This window comes from Mya arenaria, chromosome 14 (assembly GCF_026914265.1).
Source record: "Mya arenaria isolate MELC-2E11 chromosome 14, ASM2691426v1".
Classification (NCBI taxonomy): Eukaryota; Metazoa; Mollusca; class Bivalvia; order Myida; family Myidae; genus Mya; species Mya arenaria.
The window spans coordinates 35,479,465-35,497,819 of NC_069135.1; the positions used below are offsets into that span (position 1 = coordinate 35,479,465).

General features: G+C 36.5%; 3 protein-coding genes across 3 annotated transcripts in view; 2 read left to right on the forward strand and 1 right to left on the reverse strand.

Moving 5' to 3' along the window:
* Window positions 1-6,741: 6,741 nt before the first annotated feature.
* On the forward strand, window positions 6,742-8,510 carry LOC128216413 (caprin-2-like). Its single transcript, XM_052922972.1, has 2 exons — window positions 6,742-7,006; window positions 7,417-8,510. The coding sequence occupies exons 1-2, from the start codon at window positions 6,742-6,744 to the stop codon at window positions 7,833-7,835; spliced, it is 684 nt and encodes a 227-aa protein (XP_052778932.1). The 3' UTR covers window positions 7,836-8,510.
* Window positions 8,511-11,148: 2,638 nt separating this feature from the next.
* On the forward strand, window positions 11,149-14,523 carry LOC128218497 (collagen alpha-2(VIII) chain-like). Its single transcript, XM_052926171.1, has 2 exons — window positions 11,149-11,205; window positions 13,266-14,523. The coding sequence occupies exons 1-2, from the start codon at window positions 11,169-11,171 to the stop codon at window positions 13,682-13,684; spliced, it is 456 nt and encodes a 151-aa protein (XP_052782131.1). The 5' UTR covers window positions 11,149-11,168; the 3' UTR covers window positions 13,685-14,523.
* Window positions 14,524-14,654: 131 nt separating this feature from the next.
* The window catches only part of LOC128218498 (sodium- and chloride-dependent glycine transporter 1-like), a 28,528-nt gene continuing 24,827 nt past the window's right edge, over window positions 14,655-18,355 (reverse strand). The window contains exons 15-17 of the mRNA XM_052926172.1: window positions 17,380-17,553; window positions 16,240-16,407; window positions 14,655-15,966 (exon numbers count right to left, since the gene is read on the reverse strand). Coding sequence (XP_052782132.1) covers window positions 15,823-15,966; window positions 16,240-16,407; window positions 17,380-17,553 — 486 coding nt within the window. The 3' untranslated portion in view covers window positions 14,655-15,822. The remainder of the gene's footprint in view (window positions 15,967-16,239; window positions 16,408-17,379; window positions 17,554-18,355) is intronic.

Genomic DNA, 18,355 nt, shown 5'->3' on the forward strand with positions numbered 1-18,355 from the left:
ATCATCCGCTTTTGGATGAAAATAACAATGACGGATGAAAGAAAATTCATCCGACTTACATATAACTCGATGTTAACTGATATACAAAACAAAGCAACGGAAATAAATTGGGCAATTAAAGTTAAAAATCTGTTAGAATCTATGGGATTCGCTGAAGTTTGGCTTAACCAAGGGGTTGTAAATACAAAATATTTTATACACACCTTTAAGATGAGGGCTAGAGATTGTTTCATGCAAAAATGGAATGAAGAATTACGAGAGACATCAAGAGCGTCAACATACATACTATTTGCAAATTTTAATTATCAGTCATATTAAGACACCATACAAAACAATAAATTCAGAACAGCTTTAACACGACTAAGAGTAGCATCACACAGATTAGAAATAGAAATGGACAGATGGCACAAGCCCCAAATAATTCCAAGAAATGAACGAAAATGCCAACTTTGTAATACACTTGAAGATGAATTCCATTTTCTCTTAGAATGTCCTTTATATCATGAATTATGAATCTTATACATTAAGCGATATTATTGGCGCAGTCCAAATATTCCTAAATTTATCGAACTGATTTCGAGCGAAAATGTAACTACTATTAGAACATAATGTTGTTTTGTCTATAAGGGCTTTGAAATACGTCAGTTTAGATATTAGACACTTTTCTCCACTAACTATTTTTCATTATTTTAAGCAAATGTGATATAACTTTACTTTGTTTATACATTATGATTGGTTTTGAAAGTTGTTCTATCGGAAATGTTTATATACTGTACATGTTTATATTATATGTAACTGATGGGCTGTAAGCTTATAGTTAATAAAATCTTCTTCTTCTTCTTCTTCTATGAAGCAGACGATCGGGGCTCTTCAGACGTACTTCAATGACAACATGAACCAATCAGGTATTATAATTTATGTACTTACAAACTTCAGAGCTTTTCGTTGTCTAAAGTTTGATTATTTCAGGTAAGGTCTTTATTTAAATTTCAGAACATCTTTGTAAATATAATGCCCTGAAATGGGATATTGTCATCGATTTAATGATATATTCTATCTCAGAAGGGGCCATAATTACGAACAGTTACAAGGGTCAGTTCAGACTTACATGGGCAAAATGCACATCTTCAATTTCATTGTTATTTTCCTTCTCTTTGAGTATTGTGAATGAAAATTGCTGAATGTTACTACTGTTTGAAATTGTACAATTATTCCCATTATTTAAAAGGAATGAGTTTGTAATTTAATTTAGGTATTGTTTCCCTGAGCCTGAGTCTAAACCCAGACTTGTGAGTGTTTGTAAGCATGGCCAAAGGTTTGTCACGTACAGCAGTCCCTTTGTAAATCTGACAATATATTTCTGTTCCAGACATTGTTGTGGCGTTCAACGCTCATACGACTGTGGACAAGTCTCTTGCTAATGGCCAGGTCCTCGTGTTCAGCAATCCTCTGTTCAACATCGGGGAGGCGTACGACAGTGGGGCAGGAATCTTTACGGCACCCGTCTCCGGGGTCTTCTTCTCAGCACACTTCTGTCTTCAATTATCCAAAAGTTGGAACTACGCTTTCATGAAAGAGAACGACGTTGTTGTGGTAAAGGGCCACAAGTATGACGGTCAAGGTAACGTGTGCGAAACAGCGAGCGCAGTGGTTCTCCTATTGCAGAATGAGAGACTGTGGATAGAGTGTCGATCGGGAAACACCGACGATCAGTTCGAAAATAATTCTGTTATGAGGAGTTCCTTCTCTGGGGCCTTGCTCCACGGGATAAATGGATACCCGTAAGAATTAAGAATTGCACATGCAGGGAGGGTGAATATCATATAGAAAAACAAACATTACCATACGTTGGAGTGTTGTTGAAAGACAGTGGTAACGTAGTAACGTTTACTATTGTGACCCTGTGTTATGAACAGTTTACATATATGTGTATCAACACCTAAAATTTGTATTGATTCATATTAATCACATGAACGAAGAATGTAAAAATGTGACAAAACATATTATCTTTATAATCTCACAGATAGAGTGTAAATGCAACGCGTAATATGTCGGCATACTGTTTGAACTGAACAACAACGATCACATCAAAGGAAATGAATCATATAAAAGAGAATCATGAATGGCCACATATGCATGCTTAAAGGGGCTACGCGCCAGATGGTCCTAAAATAGCAGAAATATGTCAAATTGCAAGTTCAGCTATTATTCGCTGGTATATACATCGAATTCTAATAAACATTGACATAATTATAAGTGAAAGTTGTAGTAGTAGTAGCAGCAGTAGTAGTAGCAGCAGCAGCAGCAGAAGAAGCAGTAGCAGTAGCAGTAGCAGCAGTCGTAGAAGTAGTAGTAGTATCAGTTGTAGTAGTAGTAGTTTTCATGATGCTACAGACGATGGAACTCCTTTTTATTGAAATCACACAATTGTCACCCTTGTTGAAGACCGTCGTCTGTAGCATTATAGAAACTTTGTCTTGTGGCAATATTTTAGATCTAAACTAATTATTTCTCAATTCAAATGGCACCATAAAAAGTTTTCACGCTGCATTCAAGAAATAATGCGGCACTCACCCCAGATAGAAGAACGATTTGCCTATTTACATAATCTGAATCACTGCGCGCATATCCATGACAACCGCGATTTATCAGATTGCCATTAGCTAGCCACCCTGGTTGATCACACGTTGGATTCCAATGTTAGCCTGGAATGTACTGAGTCTACACACAGGCCGCCATTGTTGTAGGCTACGCTGTCCATGGAACGCTGGAAGGAGACCATGCTGTACGCTTTGCTCGGTACTTTCGATATATTTGGCGAAATGAGTTAGTGGATTTGATAGTTTGCAACATTCTAGACAATGTTATGTGACCCCATTTTATGGATAAATTATTAAACTCAAAGGTGAGAGGCATGAACAATTCTTTTACGAACGCTATTTTTTTCAGTGATCTATTTAATTAAAGCCTATTAAAAACAAGAGAAGCCATGTGTAATTCTAATATACCAGAATCTTAACTATAAGTTGGATTTGCTGAAGTGTTACGTGTTCCCGATATTTTTGTCTCTCTCAGAGTAAGGGTCCACGCCAAATCACTCAAAATAGCCTTTCTTCTCAATAAGTTTTCCTGTTTTACCAGGTAGGGGCCCCACTCCTGCGAGGGCGTAATCTCGTTCCGCAGTTTCTATTGAGATTAGTTTAAGAAATGAAACACATCATATACAGTTAATATACAAAAGATACAAGTGTATGAACTATTCTGCTTTACCCATGTTTACCAGTTTCGTTGACGGTGGCTCCAAAACTGTAATTAATCAATTAATAACGTAAGTCTTCAGAAGAGTTTTAGACAATGTCAACACTATCCGAATGACCCGAGCTTGCCTGGCTGGTCAGACTAATACCGCGTTGGACAAGATGTAAACAATATCAATACTATCCGACATCAAACTTATATAACTGAAACCTTAGGAATAGATTTAGACAATGTCAAAACTATCCGATTGACTCGAGATTGCATGTCATTTCAGAGGTGAGAATTATATTACGCCAGTCCTGAGAGTAACATTATGCAACGTCATGACGTAACGTCAAAAGGCCAGGCTAAAATATGTAACGCCTAAATGACGTTGAATCGACGTCTTTTTTGAAGATCACGCTAGTATAACTTAAACCTTTTGCCGTTTTTTTTTCAATTCTGTTTCAGCCATGTCTTTTTTTTCCTTTGTCTTTGTTTACGTATCATGATGGCACAGGGTTCATGTAAATATAATTTGTAACAGTTGCATTTCGTTTTGTTGTAATATGTTTTGTTTATTTCTCTCCTCATTTGATGCTGTTTTTCTGTTTTAATTTGTTTGTATTCCTCAAGTGAGAGCTTATGTTTATTTTTCTTCCTAGATGATGAGCCTGAAATACATTACATTATGTTGAAACAAATTCATATTTGAAAAAATGCACCAAATTTTCATAGTTTTAAATCAATTGTATACCTGGTAATGCAGAAAAGCTTATATTTGTTGTATTACGTTTTAACGTTTTTCAGAACGTCGGCGGACATTTTTAAGACATATGAAAAAAACGAATATATTTCGTGTTTTTTAATACAAAATTACCATTTTTCTGTGTGGCTATAACATAAAAAAATGAATTTTCATGCATAATTATTTTTCATTGTTACGGCACAAAAACAAGTTTAAGTATTAAGCAGTTAAAGCGTCGCTAAAGTTATAAGACACGATTTACGGCTTCAAAGTGTATTTTAAGACATAACAATAATTCTAATAAAACCGATCAACTAACTGATATTGAAATTACAAATATGCTAGGTAATCTATGACAAAAACGTATTTTTTTAGCCAGAGAACAGTGGTATCATTTAGAATGCAACCGAATAATATGGTCTTAAAGTTGAAAAAACGAAAGAACAACACTTTAGAACGCAAGTGTCACTAATTTTACCTTTCTCTTGATCTGCCACCATGTTGTTTGAATTTGAACGGAAACAGTTGGAAATGACGTCAAATACTAAATGACGTCTGCTAAGGAATCCGACATAAATTAACGCAAAATAAAAGATTATTAACGTTTTAAACGCGTATTTCGTCGTTTCCCTCGCAAATTTAAGTTACACGTCATCCTCATTTTTTTGTAGAAAATGGCCACTAAAATGATGTGTTCTCTAAGAGTTGTTCAAAATTATTGTATTTGAAATAGATGCGCTTTTAATTTTTGAATATAGGTATATGAAATTTAATTATTTGATAGAGTAATAAGGAAAATATGTAAAACAAATATAATCAAATGTTACGATTTTCGACTTGGCCTGACCTTTTGACGTTACGTCCAGCACTATCTGATTGAGGCTTGCCAGCCTGTTAGGTCATATGTTTGACTCCAGTCACAATGGAGGGTGCTGAATCCAAGGGGAGACCGCCGTTACTCTAGGCGACGCTGTTCATTTAGCGCCGAAAGGAGGCCACGCTGGACACTTTGTTCGAAAATTTTGATATCTATTCGACGAGATCTTCAATGTCTACAGGCAAAAATACTTTAATGACTGTTGAATAAGGGTTTTGATTCTTTAAATTGGAAGTGGTCTTATTTTAATAAGTAATACATTATTCATGTTTTAAAACCTGAACATGTTGCGAAACTCCAACAATTATGGCTATGGTCTGTGAATAACGTTTTATATCTCAAAAGACAAATTATTATAAATGTGCTAACGTGCCGCATTTTCTTATTTTTGAGACAGATGAAAAGAAAATGTCATTTTTATGTTTCATGATAATGTCTTCAATTCAAATAAATATGTTGTGTGTGTTTTAAGCCTTTTTATACTCGCACTCGGGCCTTGCCCATTCGGTGAGTGCTCCGATAAGATTGTTACTCATTTTAGGTTTTTGAAGCATAGTGCACAGCCAGAATGTAACACTGGTTAGAGCTACCATGTTTCTTCAACGTGCACCAGAGTATAGCACTGTTATACGGGACCCCTATTTAAAGTCCAGCCCGGAATACGATTATTGTTTTTAGTGGTGCGGCGGGGAATCGAACCTGCAACCCCTGGATTGACAGTCATGTGTGTTACCACTAGATCACGGATCCACCAAATAATAATAATAAGAGTTGCCCTATAAACAGCAAATTGTATTTGTTGAACTATCGCTTCTTGCCGATGTTTTTATCTCTCTTTGAAAAAAACAAAAACAAGCATTAATATATTGTTTACATATAATGGTATTTCTCAATATAAAGGGGTAATGTAAAGCAACACACGGTTGAATAAAAAGAAAGGATTCTTATTCATGTGATGCATAGTAATTGCTGCTATCGTTGCAAACCTACATGTATTTTGAATTCCGTTGCATGCTATTGCAATTATGGTAAGCACGAAATAACTATAATAGTATCTTAAAATATCCGGAATCCAGCACGAAAAGCAGATTAATTCATCAAAAAGCTTATTATTTAGTTTGAAACTCATGACAAAACGTTTAGAATTTTTCTGTTTCGTAATAAAGAGTTGACTTCTTCAGTTGGCAAATATTTGTCCTACGTAATAAACACGGCAAAATCAGCAAGCAAAATCAAATAAGAGGCCCTAACATCGAGAATGTGAATTGTGTCGATTGTGCTTAAATTTAAACAGCTGTCATAATTTAAAGCAAAAATAAAGGAACATGATTTAAATGACTTAAACAATGCGCATATTTACGTAAGAGAGTCATTATTATATTTTAAGAAAAATAGTAGGGGTATCGCACCAGGATCTTAAAGTATCTCACTTTGTGTCTATAGTTCTGGTTTAGAGAAATCAAATGTCTACGTCCCCGAAAAGGTTTGGGAAATTTATGCATAGGTCATTGATCAAGGCTCTACTGCTTCAAGAGAACGTTTAAGAACCAACTTTATAGCGGAATCATTAATGCTCAACAGGAATCATCTACATGTATACTTATTTTAAGGTATATATACATTTTACTTTCTCGTCTTCGGGAAACGTACCTGGAGTACGGTACATCATATTTCAAATTCGAATAAAGTGTCCACGGGTTTCTGCCAAAAACAACGTGTATTGCAAATATTTGTTAAACACTTTTATTTCCACCCGACGTTCAACAATGTTACTTTATATAAACAAATTTAGTCAGTACGGGCCTCAGCCCATTTGAATATATAGAAAAGGCTGGGGAAGATACGGTCCAAGTAGCTCTGCATCCTTACAAGAGAAAAGATGGCTTACCAGTTAACAAACCTATTCCTCATATTGGTGGGCGTCTGTCTCACCGTCTCATTTCCGTTGGAGCCGCAGTCGTGGTTCTCCCTAGTGGAGCAACTGCTCGAGAAAATGGTGCGCATGGAGCTCAATGTGCAGGCCATGCACAAGGAGATGACGCAGGCACGTGACCAGGTTACTTCCGGTCTTAATGACGTGGTTTCGATGAAGCAGACGGTCGGGGCTCTGCAGACGTATTTCACAGACAACATGAACAAATCAGGTATTTCTTACATCTTCAGCACTTTTGTTTTCAGAACATCTTTGTAAATAAAAAGCCCTCATCTGATGTATTGTCATCGATTTAATTATATTTCCTATCCCAGAAGGGACCATGATTACGTAGAGTCGCAAGCCTCAGTTGAGACGCAAATGGGCAAACTTCAAATCTTCATTTCATTGTTATTTTCTTTCTGTTTGAGTATTGGTGATGAAATTTGCCGAATTTTATTATCATTTTAAATTTACGATTATTCCCATTATGTTTGGTAAAACAAATGGCATAAAGACGAGTCTTTGTAATTTTATTAAAGTGCTTCTCTGCGCCTGTGTCTGAACTTAGACTTTGGACTTTTCGCAAGCATTGCCAAATGTCATAGTGTACAGCAATCTTGTATTTTATTTCTGTTCCAGACACTGTTGTGGCGTTCAACGCTCACACGATTGTGGACAAGTCACTGGCTAAGGGTCAGGTCCTCGTGTTCAGCAATCCTCTGTTCAATATCGGAGAGGCGTACGACAGCGGGGCTGGAATATTCACGGCACCCGTCTCCGGGGTCTACTTCTTCTCCGCACACTTCTGTCTTTATAACACTAGAGCCTGGTACTACGCATTCATGAAAGAAAACGACGTCGTTGTGGTAAAGGGTTACAAGTATGACGGTCAAGCTTATGTGTGCGAGACGGCGAGCGCGGTGGTTCTCCTGTTGCAGAACGAGAGACTATGGATAGAGTGTCGATCAGGAAGTACGGACGACCTGTTCCTCAGTGATTCTTATCGTAGAAGTTCCTTCTCTGGCGCCTTGCTTCACAGGGTCATTGGATACCCGTAGGGAAGTGAGGATGGCACATGCACGAACGGTGAATATCGTACAGGAAAACGAACATTGTCGTGTGTTGAAGTGTTGCAGCAAGGCTCTGATCTTTGGTAGTACCTACCTACTTACGTTTACCAGTGACTAAGTGTAATATACAGTTGGCATATGTGTGTTTTGATATCTGTCTTAAATAACGAGACTCAAAGTTTGTATTTATTAATCTTAATCACATTTACGTGTTATGTTAAAAAGCTATAATGCATAGTTTCTTTATCATCTAAAAGATAAAATGACAACTCAATGTGTTACATGCCGGCGGCATACTGTTTGAAATTACCATTAAAGATAGCATACAATACACCAGCTCATATAAAAAATCATGAACTGGAACGGATACATTTAACTTTAAATAACTAAGAAATATATCGAATTGCACATTTAGCCATTGTACGCTCGCTTTTGTACTGATTTCTAATAAATATTTACAGAATAATGAGTGAATTGTACATGCAACTTCTCCGAGTCTTCCGGTGCTCATACAAAATACTGTTGGTTTCTTATAATGTATTTACAACATTTCGGTTTTCTTGTTAATTACTGGGACCTCAGTTCTTACAATGAACGAATACGATATGTGTGTCGCTTATTTGCATTAACATTCATAATTTGATTCGAGATTGAAAAATACAAATGAAACATCATATTGTTTTTACTGCTGTTATTTTTACTGCTCTTTATATATATTGGCTCCCGCATTGCTTAACTAAACGTTACGTAAAATGACGACATGACGTAAGGTTTCTCATGCAATGTTCCAATAAACACCAATTGAATTGACGTCTTGAAAACATAACAGGAACAGAAACATTGCTCAATTTAGGTGCAAGAAAAAACGTAGTTCCAATGAGGTCAAAACCGAGCTTCACGGAGTTAAAAGGAGTTTTCTCTTGATCAATTCGGTGTAAGATACAGATAATCACTCTCAATCACAAACAAACAACATTTCTTCTTGTGATCACTCGGTGAAACATATCTCAATCTTACAAGTATCTCTATATGCAAAGTATCCATGTTTGGAACACAGATGTTGAGATTACTAATCCATTCCTAAATATTTCGAACCACAAAACATTTATTTACAAAGTGATAATATAATAAGATTCTAAGCTCGGTTCGACCATACCGTCAAGCGTTAGCTTGTTATATAATACAATGAATATGCTTATCCTGAGTTAGCTAGTTGAGTCAGATGCTGTACGCGAGCTTTAGCTTTAAGACGAATTGTTCATCTAGTGGTCACATTGTAAGATTCTTGAAACTTAGGTAGGCTGTAATAGCCTTTAACTAGTTTAACTCCCATGTCACCAAGTTTTAAACATGCACAATATTATCAGATTGCCATTAGCCAGCCACCCTGGTTGGTCACACGTTGAATTCCACGGAAAGACCGCCGTTGCTGTAGGCGACGCTGTTCATGGAACGCTGGAAGGAGACCATACTGGACGCCTTGATCGATACTCAGATATCGCTCGTCCTAACAATCACAAAAATCTCAGTAAATAATGCTTCTTTTGATCCCATTGGTTTTAAAAGGAAGGTAAAGCTTAGGACACAGATATCTCTATTGGAAGTAGCAAGTATTCCGGCTGTCAGTTGTTCGAGCCCCACATATGATACATTTTAGTAAAAGCTGAACATTATTACATGCAACCCAGATGTATTTTATTTATGCGTTGTATAAAGAAAGGGTCCAAAGGATCGACTCTGACTGAATTATACTGCATCTTCCAAAATTATACATAAATAAGAAGGTTTCGCGGGCGTTTCTAGAAAAACATGAGCTCGTTTTCATAAGGACGTTATTTTAACGTATTTAAATATATATTGAGAACTATACTTTGAGAATTTCTTTCTTCGAACATATGCCAACGATGATAAAATGACAACAACAATGCGATACGAGGGGTGTTCGGAAGTTTTGGGATCAATGACATAACATTCTCAACTTTTAATATTGATACACAATTCTTTAAACAAACATAGCTTTACATACATTTTGTTCATTTTTAGAAACAACATAACAAAATTAAAAATAAGACGCTAGTAATTATCACCATAGCAACGAACGTTAACGTGAGAGGGGCAACTTAATCTATAAATAATTGCAGAATGTCTATGTCGTAATTTGGACACAATACAATGTAAAATTGTCTCAAAATATTCCCAAGAGTACTTTAATCACGTCTTGTGTCTGTTTAGACACGTTTTAAGGCAGTTGTTGAAGTTTTTCTGTTTTACCGCAATTTTGCCGGGTGTTAGTAAATTACCTGTATCCTACCAAAATGGTCTCAACATATTTGTATCTAAACAAATAGGTTTCGTTTGCTGTTATCTTTCCTTTTTTATGTGTTTATTTAGTTGATAAATCTTAATACAGACTCTGCTCACACTATATTTTTCACTGTCTGTGACACTCTATCAAATATACGCAATACAAAGATCCTTAAATTATTTTGATAACAACAGTGATGAAACCCAAGCAACCAGTGGGAGGCAGAGCTTGTTAGATTTGATGGAAGACGCGTTTCTTGTGGTTCTCTTGTGATATGCGATGACTGACAAAATTATAGAGATTCAGGAAACCCACTGCAGCCTTGTATAAAACACCCAGAATATATCTAGCCATAATGTGTAATAACATGGATTACAAAAATGCACAAACTGTTTTCGTCGTTTGGAATCATTAATAAAGATAAATTATCTAAGGTTGCTTCTGTTAAATGCCATGATTCCTGGCAAAACCAGCAAAATAACCGCACACGAAGAGCAGAGACCAGGTACGTTGAATTTAAATTTCTGCATCAAGTCGTTTTTGAATATAAAAAAAATATATATTTTCGGAGCCATTTAAAGACATTAAAATGATGTCTCTTTTCAGATCACATAAGTATCATTATCAGTCACATTGGGCCAAAGATTCAATAGCAGAATCACAAAAGTTTGGCTCATGTACTCGGGTCAATTTTAATATGTATGGGCCTCAGCTTATATGCTCAAGTTGAGATCGGCAGGTAGAGACGTTGTAACCGGCAGTCGCTCTGTATCTTGAATGGAGAAAACATGGCTTACAAACTAGCAAAGCTGATCCTTGTAATTGCCAGCGTCTGGATAGCCGCCTCACTTCCGGTGGAGCCGCAGTCGTGGCTCTCCCTAGTGGAGCAACTGCTCGAGAAAATGGTGCGCATGGAGCTCAGCGTGGAGGCCATGCAAAAGGAGATGCAGCAGGCACGTGATCAGGTCACTACTGGTCTGGGTGACATGAACGCTATGAAGCAGACGGTCGGCGCTATGCAGACTTATATTACTGATAACACGAGCAAATCAGGTATTTCCCGTTTGTAAACTAAAAATTAATTAAATTTCTTTGTTATAAACTGCATTTAATCACCGTTAATCAGAACGCCGTTTATCCGAATTCATCGCTAAATCAAATTTATGTTTTGGTCACAATTTCATATTGTTTTCTTACATATATTTATTGGGGTATTTTTAGAAATAAGGTATTTTTAGAAATAAGGTTTTTAGACATTGATTACGTTCGGTATTTAAAAGGTAACATTTAAATAAAAAATGAAATTTGTCACCTGTATTATTATTGCAATGATTACCTACTCTTTCATTGAGTGTTATTCTATGCCAATACGCATCATTTGATTTCTTGTTCTGAATCTAATAAATAAGGATTATTTTGTTTGGCATTTAACTAAGATTTTCAAGGCCAAATTATTCTTTAAATATTCGATGAAAAATACTGTTACTTGCATTTTTTATATATACTGTTACTTGCATTTTTTATATATTCGACACCCAATCATTTAAAAATATACCATTTAGCTTTTGCTTTACATTGTTTGTTAACCTTTTCAAAAAATTCTTAACTTGGCCAAGGGCAAAGATAAAACAAGAACCCGTATGGTACTCCTTTTAAATGTCTTCACACAATTACCTCCCTTGTTGATGACCGTCGTCTATAGCATCATGGAAACTTTGTCATGTGGAAATCTTTAAAATCATAATTAATCATTTCTCGTTTCAAATGGCACCAAACAAAAGTTTTTACGCTGCATTTAAGAAATAATGCTGCACTCGCCTCAGAACTATGTAAATAACGATTTGACTATTTACATAATCTGAATCACTACTCACATATCAATGAAAAATACGAATTATCACATATCTATATCTATACGCAAATTATTTTCACTACGCACAAAAGAGTTCCAGCAAAAAAATTCGTTTTAACTTTATTTTCTTTAACTGAGGTTGGAGAAAAAGCATCTACCATAGCCGCTCTTGTAAGAAAATTTTATCCCAACCTTCGCGCAGGGTGTTTCGCGGAAACTCGCGCAGTCTCGGTTAACCTCGTTTCCGCTAAACACCCAGCGCCCAGGTTGGGATGAACCTATTTTACACTTTCGGTCATGGAAGATACTTATAATATCTCCCAAAAAGTTATACTTTTTTCTTCTATATCAACCAATAAGTGTTTATTCTATTATAATGTAGTTTAACGCCGAGCGTTTGAATTTGAGCATTTATTATAAATATGTAAGTTCAACCCGTTCCAATATATCGGATACCCCATATTTCTGCACCATATTGTAAAAAATGTTTTATTCTTGATTTTTTTCTCAAAAAGTTCTATGCGAAGGTAATTGGTAGTAATAGACGTTTGCAATTTCGGATGAGACTTTACATTGCTCAAGTGGCATGAGAAGCTAAATGCTTTTTGCAGCTAGCAAATAAACAGGTTCTACTAAAAAACAAAACGGTATTAATGTTGATTTTCTTCCACTTGAGAATTATTTTTTAAGTCGAAATTAAATAACTTTGGTTGGCCAAAAAATACGAACTCTGTCATCTCCTAATTTTCAAATCATACTGCGATCGGCTTGCGAAGATAATGTAGCACTAAGTGTATTTTCAGTGCTATTTAAACATGTTTTATATAAACCGGGCTATTTTAAGAATGCATGCACGTGCTGTCAATCTGTTTTACATCATAATGTTGTTTAAAAATAAGTATAATAACAAATAAGTTGTCATTTATAAAACAACTATTCACTTTACATGTATTCTGAACGAACACTAAAACGAAATGCAACATGTAAGCGTGTTCACGACTTATTATTTTACGCAACCAATAATTTACGAACATTAACATTTTCATATAATTGTTGATCCGATTTATCGTTTAACCGACGACTACGGATTAACGGTTTTTGAATGTATTTTAATTTCAGAACAACTTTGTTAATACAAAGACCTGAAATGTAAATTATATGTCATATTTGAGATCCTGTTATCGCTTTTAAAAACCACAAGACACTGGCTAACGGTCAGGTCCTCATTTACAGCAATCTTACATTATAGTTCCTATTCCAGACACTGTTGTGGCGTTTAATGCTCACACGATTGTGGACAAGTCACTTGCTACGGGCCAGGTCCTCGTGTTCAGCAATCCGCTGTTCAACATCGGCGAGGCGTACGACAGTGGGGCAGGGATCTTCACGGCACCCGTCTCCGGAATCTACTTCTTCTCAGCACATTTCTGTCTTTATAACACTAGACACTGGTACTACGCTTTCATGAAAGAGAACGACGTTGTTGTTGTAAAGGATCTGAAGTATGTCGGTGAAACATCCGTTTGCGAGACGGCGAGCGCTGTTGTTCTCCTGCTGCAGAACGAGAGACTGTGGATTGAGTGTCGATCAGGAAGTACGGACGACCAGTTCCTCAGTGCTTCTAAGCAAAGAAGTTCCTTCTCTGGGGCCTTGCTTCACAGGGTTAATGGATACCCATAGGGAGTAGGGACTGCACATGCAGGGAGGGTGGATTACGTAAAGGAAAACGAACAGTATCATATGTTGAAGTGTGGTAGCAAGGCTCTGATCATTTGGTAGTACATACCTACTAACGTTTACCTGTGACTAAGTGTAATGTACAGTTAACATATGTGTGTTTAGATATCTGTATTCAATACAGACACTCAAACTTTGTATTCATTTATTTTAATCGCATACAAGTGTAAAATTAAAAGTAATAATGCATAGTTTCTTTATGATCTCAAAGATATAGTGACAACATAATGTTTTATGTGTCGGTGACATACTGTTTGAAACGAAAAGCAAAGATAACACAAAACAAAACTAATCACATAACGAAAGCTAATCATGAATGGTCACGGATGTTTAAATAAACTAAGAAATATGTTGAATCGCACATTTAGCCATTGTAATAGCCCAAACTATGGGTAAATTGTACAACTTCTCAGACTTTTCCGGTGCTAATACATTAAACAGTTGGTTTAAACAATCAAGCAGCACATATAGTCCAGATAATATAAACCATCCGGTTATGTTGCAAGCAGAAATAGACTTACTGGCGCTCGAAATAAAGGAAATTTATTAGTAGTAGTAGTAGTAGTAGTAGTAGTAGTAGTAGTAGTAGTGGTGGTGGTGGAAGTGGTATTAATATTGGAAGTGGTGGTGGTCGTGGTGGTGGTGGTGATGATTGTGGTGTCAGCGGCAGCAGCGGCGGCAGCAACAGCAGCAGCAGCAGCAGAGTTGTCTTTTAATAAAACTCTCGTCAGGAATTGCTTTTTGGAGGCTGAGTTGTCAATAAAACTCGTTTAATTAATTGTGCATTGTCCTTGTCAGTGTAATGATGAAATGTTTTGAAAGACAGCACGAACATAACACACAAACAAGTTCATATAAATGGCCTCTTGTTGTGAATTTATCTTTAGAACATGGCGTCATTATTTTTTTATAATTTATTTGCAACATTTCGGGTGTCTGGTTAATAACAGGAACGTCAGCTAATACAATGGACGAAGATGATATATGTGTCGCTTATTTTCATTTTTGATTTGATCAGAAGTTAGTTGAGACTTATTATATTTTACAACGATTGTGAAACAAGCTATTACAACTGGTATTAACCACTCTCGTTGGCACGATGTTGCGCGAGAGTGGGATCTTGTGTTGTGATCAGAGGTTCAAGAGTACAAGTGAAATATCTTTATTTTCACTGCTGTAATTTCCATTCGGTTTTGTTAATTTTACTGCTCTTTATAGATAATGGTTCGCGCATTGCTTTCATAAAAATAAATAAAATGACGTAAGTTTGATCGCGACATGTTCCAATAAACGCCGTCTTGTAAACATTACAGGAGCAGAAACATTGCTGAATTTCGGTGCAAGAAAAAACGTTGTTCCAATGAGGTCTAAATCTAACTTAACGGAGTTTATAGGAGTTTTCCCTTTCATATCCGTGTTTTGTACGTGTTTTTAACTGTTTATATACGCAAAATATTACATACTCTTACATGAAGTTATTTTTGCAAATCAAATATATTCCAGGTATAGTATGTTTCAGAGACTACTTTTCACTGAAATCTGGTACTTTCGAGTATGATGTTAAACTCCACATTGACTTAAATTTTGGTGATTTACATATCACTCGTGATCTCTGAAAATATATTTCCTCATGTGATCACGCGGTGAAACATATCTCAATGGTACACATATTTCTATATGTGAAGTAACCATGTTTGGAACACAGATGTTGAGATTTCTAATCCATTTCCAAATATAGAGGAACATGCATTTATATCATAAAAATAGGCGCTTATGCGTTGAAACGTAAAAATGACTTATTTACAGAGAGTGTCAAAATTAAAACAGTCTAAGCTCCGTACGACCATACCGGATCAAGCGATAGCTTTTTATATAATACAATAAACATGCTCATCCTGAGATAACTAGCTTAGTCAGATGCTGTACGATAGGGTTAAATAATATTTGTACATGTAGTGGCAACATTGTGAGATTCTTGAAGGTATGCTGAGCTTGCCTTTTTAATAGTTTTATTCAGATGTCAGCATGTCGTAAACATGCACATCATTATCAGCTTATCATAAGCAAGCCACCCTGGTTGGTCACACGTTGGATTCCAATGTTAGCCTGGAAGGTACTGAGTCTACAGAAAGGCCGCCGTTGCTGTAGGCGACGCTGTTCATGGAACGCTGGAAGGAGACCATGCTGGACGCCTTGCTCGGAACTTTCGATATATTTGACGAGATCTGAGTTGTATAAAGGACAAAACAAACGTAAAGCAATAATTTGAAATGAGTTCGTGGATTTGCTTTATTCCGGAATCTGAACAGTTTGCAACATTCTAGACGATGTAGTGTGGCACTTTTCTGTGTAAAAAAGTTTTTAACGCAAAAGTCATCGGCATAAATGATTATTTTAGCCATGGTCTAACGCTCAAATAAAATGTCAGTGTATTTTTTCAGTAATATGTTTAAATAAAGACTTATGCCATGTAGAATTCTGATATACCAGTATCTTACCGATAAGTTGGATTTGCTGAAGTGCCGTTTGTTGCCGATATTTTTGTCTCTCTTGGAGTAAGGGTCCACGACGAATCCCTCCACGTAGCCTTTCTCCTCGATAAGCAGTCGGTGTTTCACCAGGAAGGGGCCCCACTCCTCCGAAGGCGTAATCGAGTTCTTCAGTTTCTATAGTGAAAGTTTTGCAATTAAGAAATTTATCATTTCATTAACAGTTTATAAACAAATATGTCCAATACAAAATGTAAGATACAAATGTATAAACTATATTGCTTTACCCATGAATACCATGTTTATTTATGGTTGCTCCAAAACAGTAATTGTATCAAATGCAACAGGTGGATCATGTGTATTCAATTGTTAAATCACAAGCTGCATTATAGCAATTTTGACAATTTGGATTAACCAGTATTTATTTCAGATAGTTATTCACAAATCATGAACATTGGAACTGATTATTAACAAAAGTAAATAATATATAGTGAATATATAATATCAGATGGTAACTCGTAAGCATTGACACTCATAGCAACTAAATAAAATACAATAAAGTGAATTCATATATAATCATGAGTAATGCTAACCAAAGTACACATTCTACAGACTTGAGAAGAACCCAGAACAATTGTTGTTGTTGTTGTTTTTATCTGCGTGTATCTTCTGAAAACTTAAATGGCTATAATCAAGACATGCATGGGCGGGTCTGGCTGGTTTCCGAAAAAAACCTAATTCTCATAAATATATTTAACTGAAAACTATATCGCGTTCCAAGCGTGTGTTTACGTACGCACACACAAACGCAGTTGCATAAGCTTTCTGACCTTTGGCAAGTAGAGGAATATGAGTATCAAGTAACCTTCAAACAAGTTTTTTTACTGTTGATGCATGCCTTCTTTATAAAATTAATGCATACTAGATTAATATAAAGCAATGTAGTCCTTGCAAGTATACATCAACTCACACATACACAAACAAAAACGTGCACTTCATTTCGAAGTACATACCGACGAACACACAACAAGCGCACGCGTATCTACTCCACGAGGCAGCCATACAATATACCCACAACTATCTCACATTCAATGTAACATTTGCCAAGTTTATACCAGAGTATTAAACTGGCAGCCTGTGGACACGTACCTGTAGTGGTGAGACCGGATCATCATCCTTGGACAACTTGAATACGGCTGTGATGAGGATGGGGACAATGACGAGGCAGGCGAGGATCCAGCCGAGCGCGTCCGACCACGCCGGGTAGTGGTAATCACCGTACGTCGACGGAGCGTAGTCCACAAACGTAAACACGAAGATAAACTGAAAAAGAAGTGGGGGATTTTGTGATATAAACGAGAATTAAATAGAATAAAACGGGTTTTGTAGAGATGTGAATAAATATGATCTGGAATAGCAGAGCCGATGCTGCGATGAGTGCTAAGATTAACTGGAATAGCAGAGCCGATGATGCGATGAGTGCTAAGATTAACTGGAATAGTAGAGCCGATGATGTGATGACTGCTAAGATTAACTGGAATAGTAGAGCCGATGATGTGATGAGTGCTAAGATTAACTGGAATAGTAGAGGCGATGATGTGATGAGTGCTAAGATTAACTGAAATAGTAGAGCCGATGCTGCGATGAGTGCTAAGATTAACTGGAATAGTAGAGCCGATGATGTGATGAGTGCTAAGATTAACTGGAATAGTAGAGCCGATGATGCGATGAGTGCTAAGATTAACAGGAATAGTAGAGCCGATGCTGCGATGAGTGCTAAGATTAACTGAAATAGTAGAGCCGATGCTGCGATGAGTGCTAAGATTAACTGGAATAGTAGAGCCGATGATGTGATGAGTGCTAAGATTAACTGGAATAGTAGAGCCGATGATGTGATGAGTGCTAAGATTAACTGGAATAGTAGAGCCGATGCTGCGATGAGTGCTAAGATTAACTGAAATAGTAGAGCCGATGATGCGATGAGTGCTAAGACTAACTGAAATAGTAGAGGCGATGCTGTGATGCGTGCTAAGATTAACTGAAATAGTAGAGCCGATGATGTGATGAGTGCTAAGATTAACTGGAATAGTAGAGCCGATGATGCGATGAGTGCTAAGATTAACTG

Coding starts and splice junctions, on each gene's coding strand:
- LOC128216413 (XM_052922972.1), top strand. CDS start 6,742: ATGGCTTACCAGTTAACAAACCTATTCCTCATATTGGTGGGCGTCTGT. Junction 7,007..7,416: donor AGACAACATGAACAAATCAG/GTATTTCTTACA, acceptor TTTCTGTTCCAG/ACACTGTTGTGGCGTTCAAC.
- LOC128218497 (XM_052926171.1), top strand. CDS start 11,169: ATGCAGACTTATATTACTGATAACACGAGCAAATCAG. Junction 11,206..13,265: donor TGATAACACGAGCAAATCAG/GTATTTCCCGTT, acceptor TTCCTATTCCAG/ACACTGTTGTGGCGTTTAAT.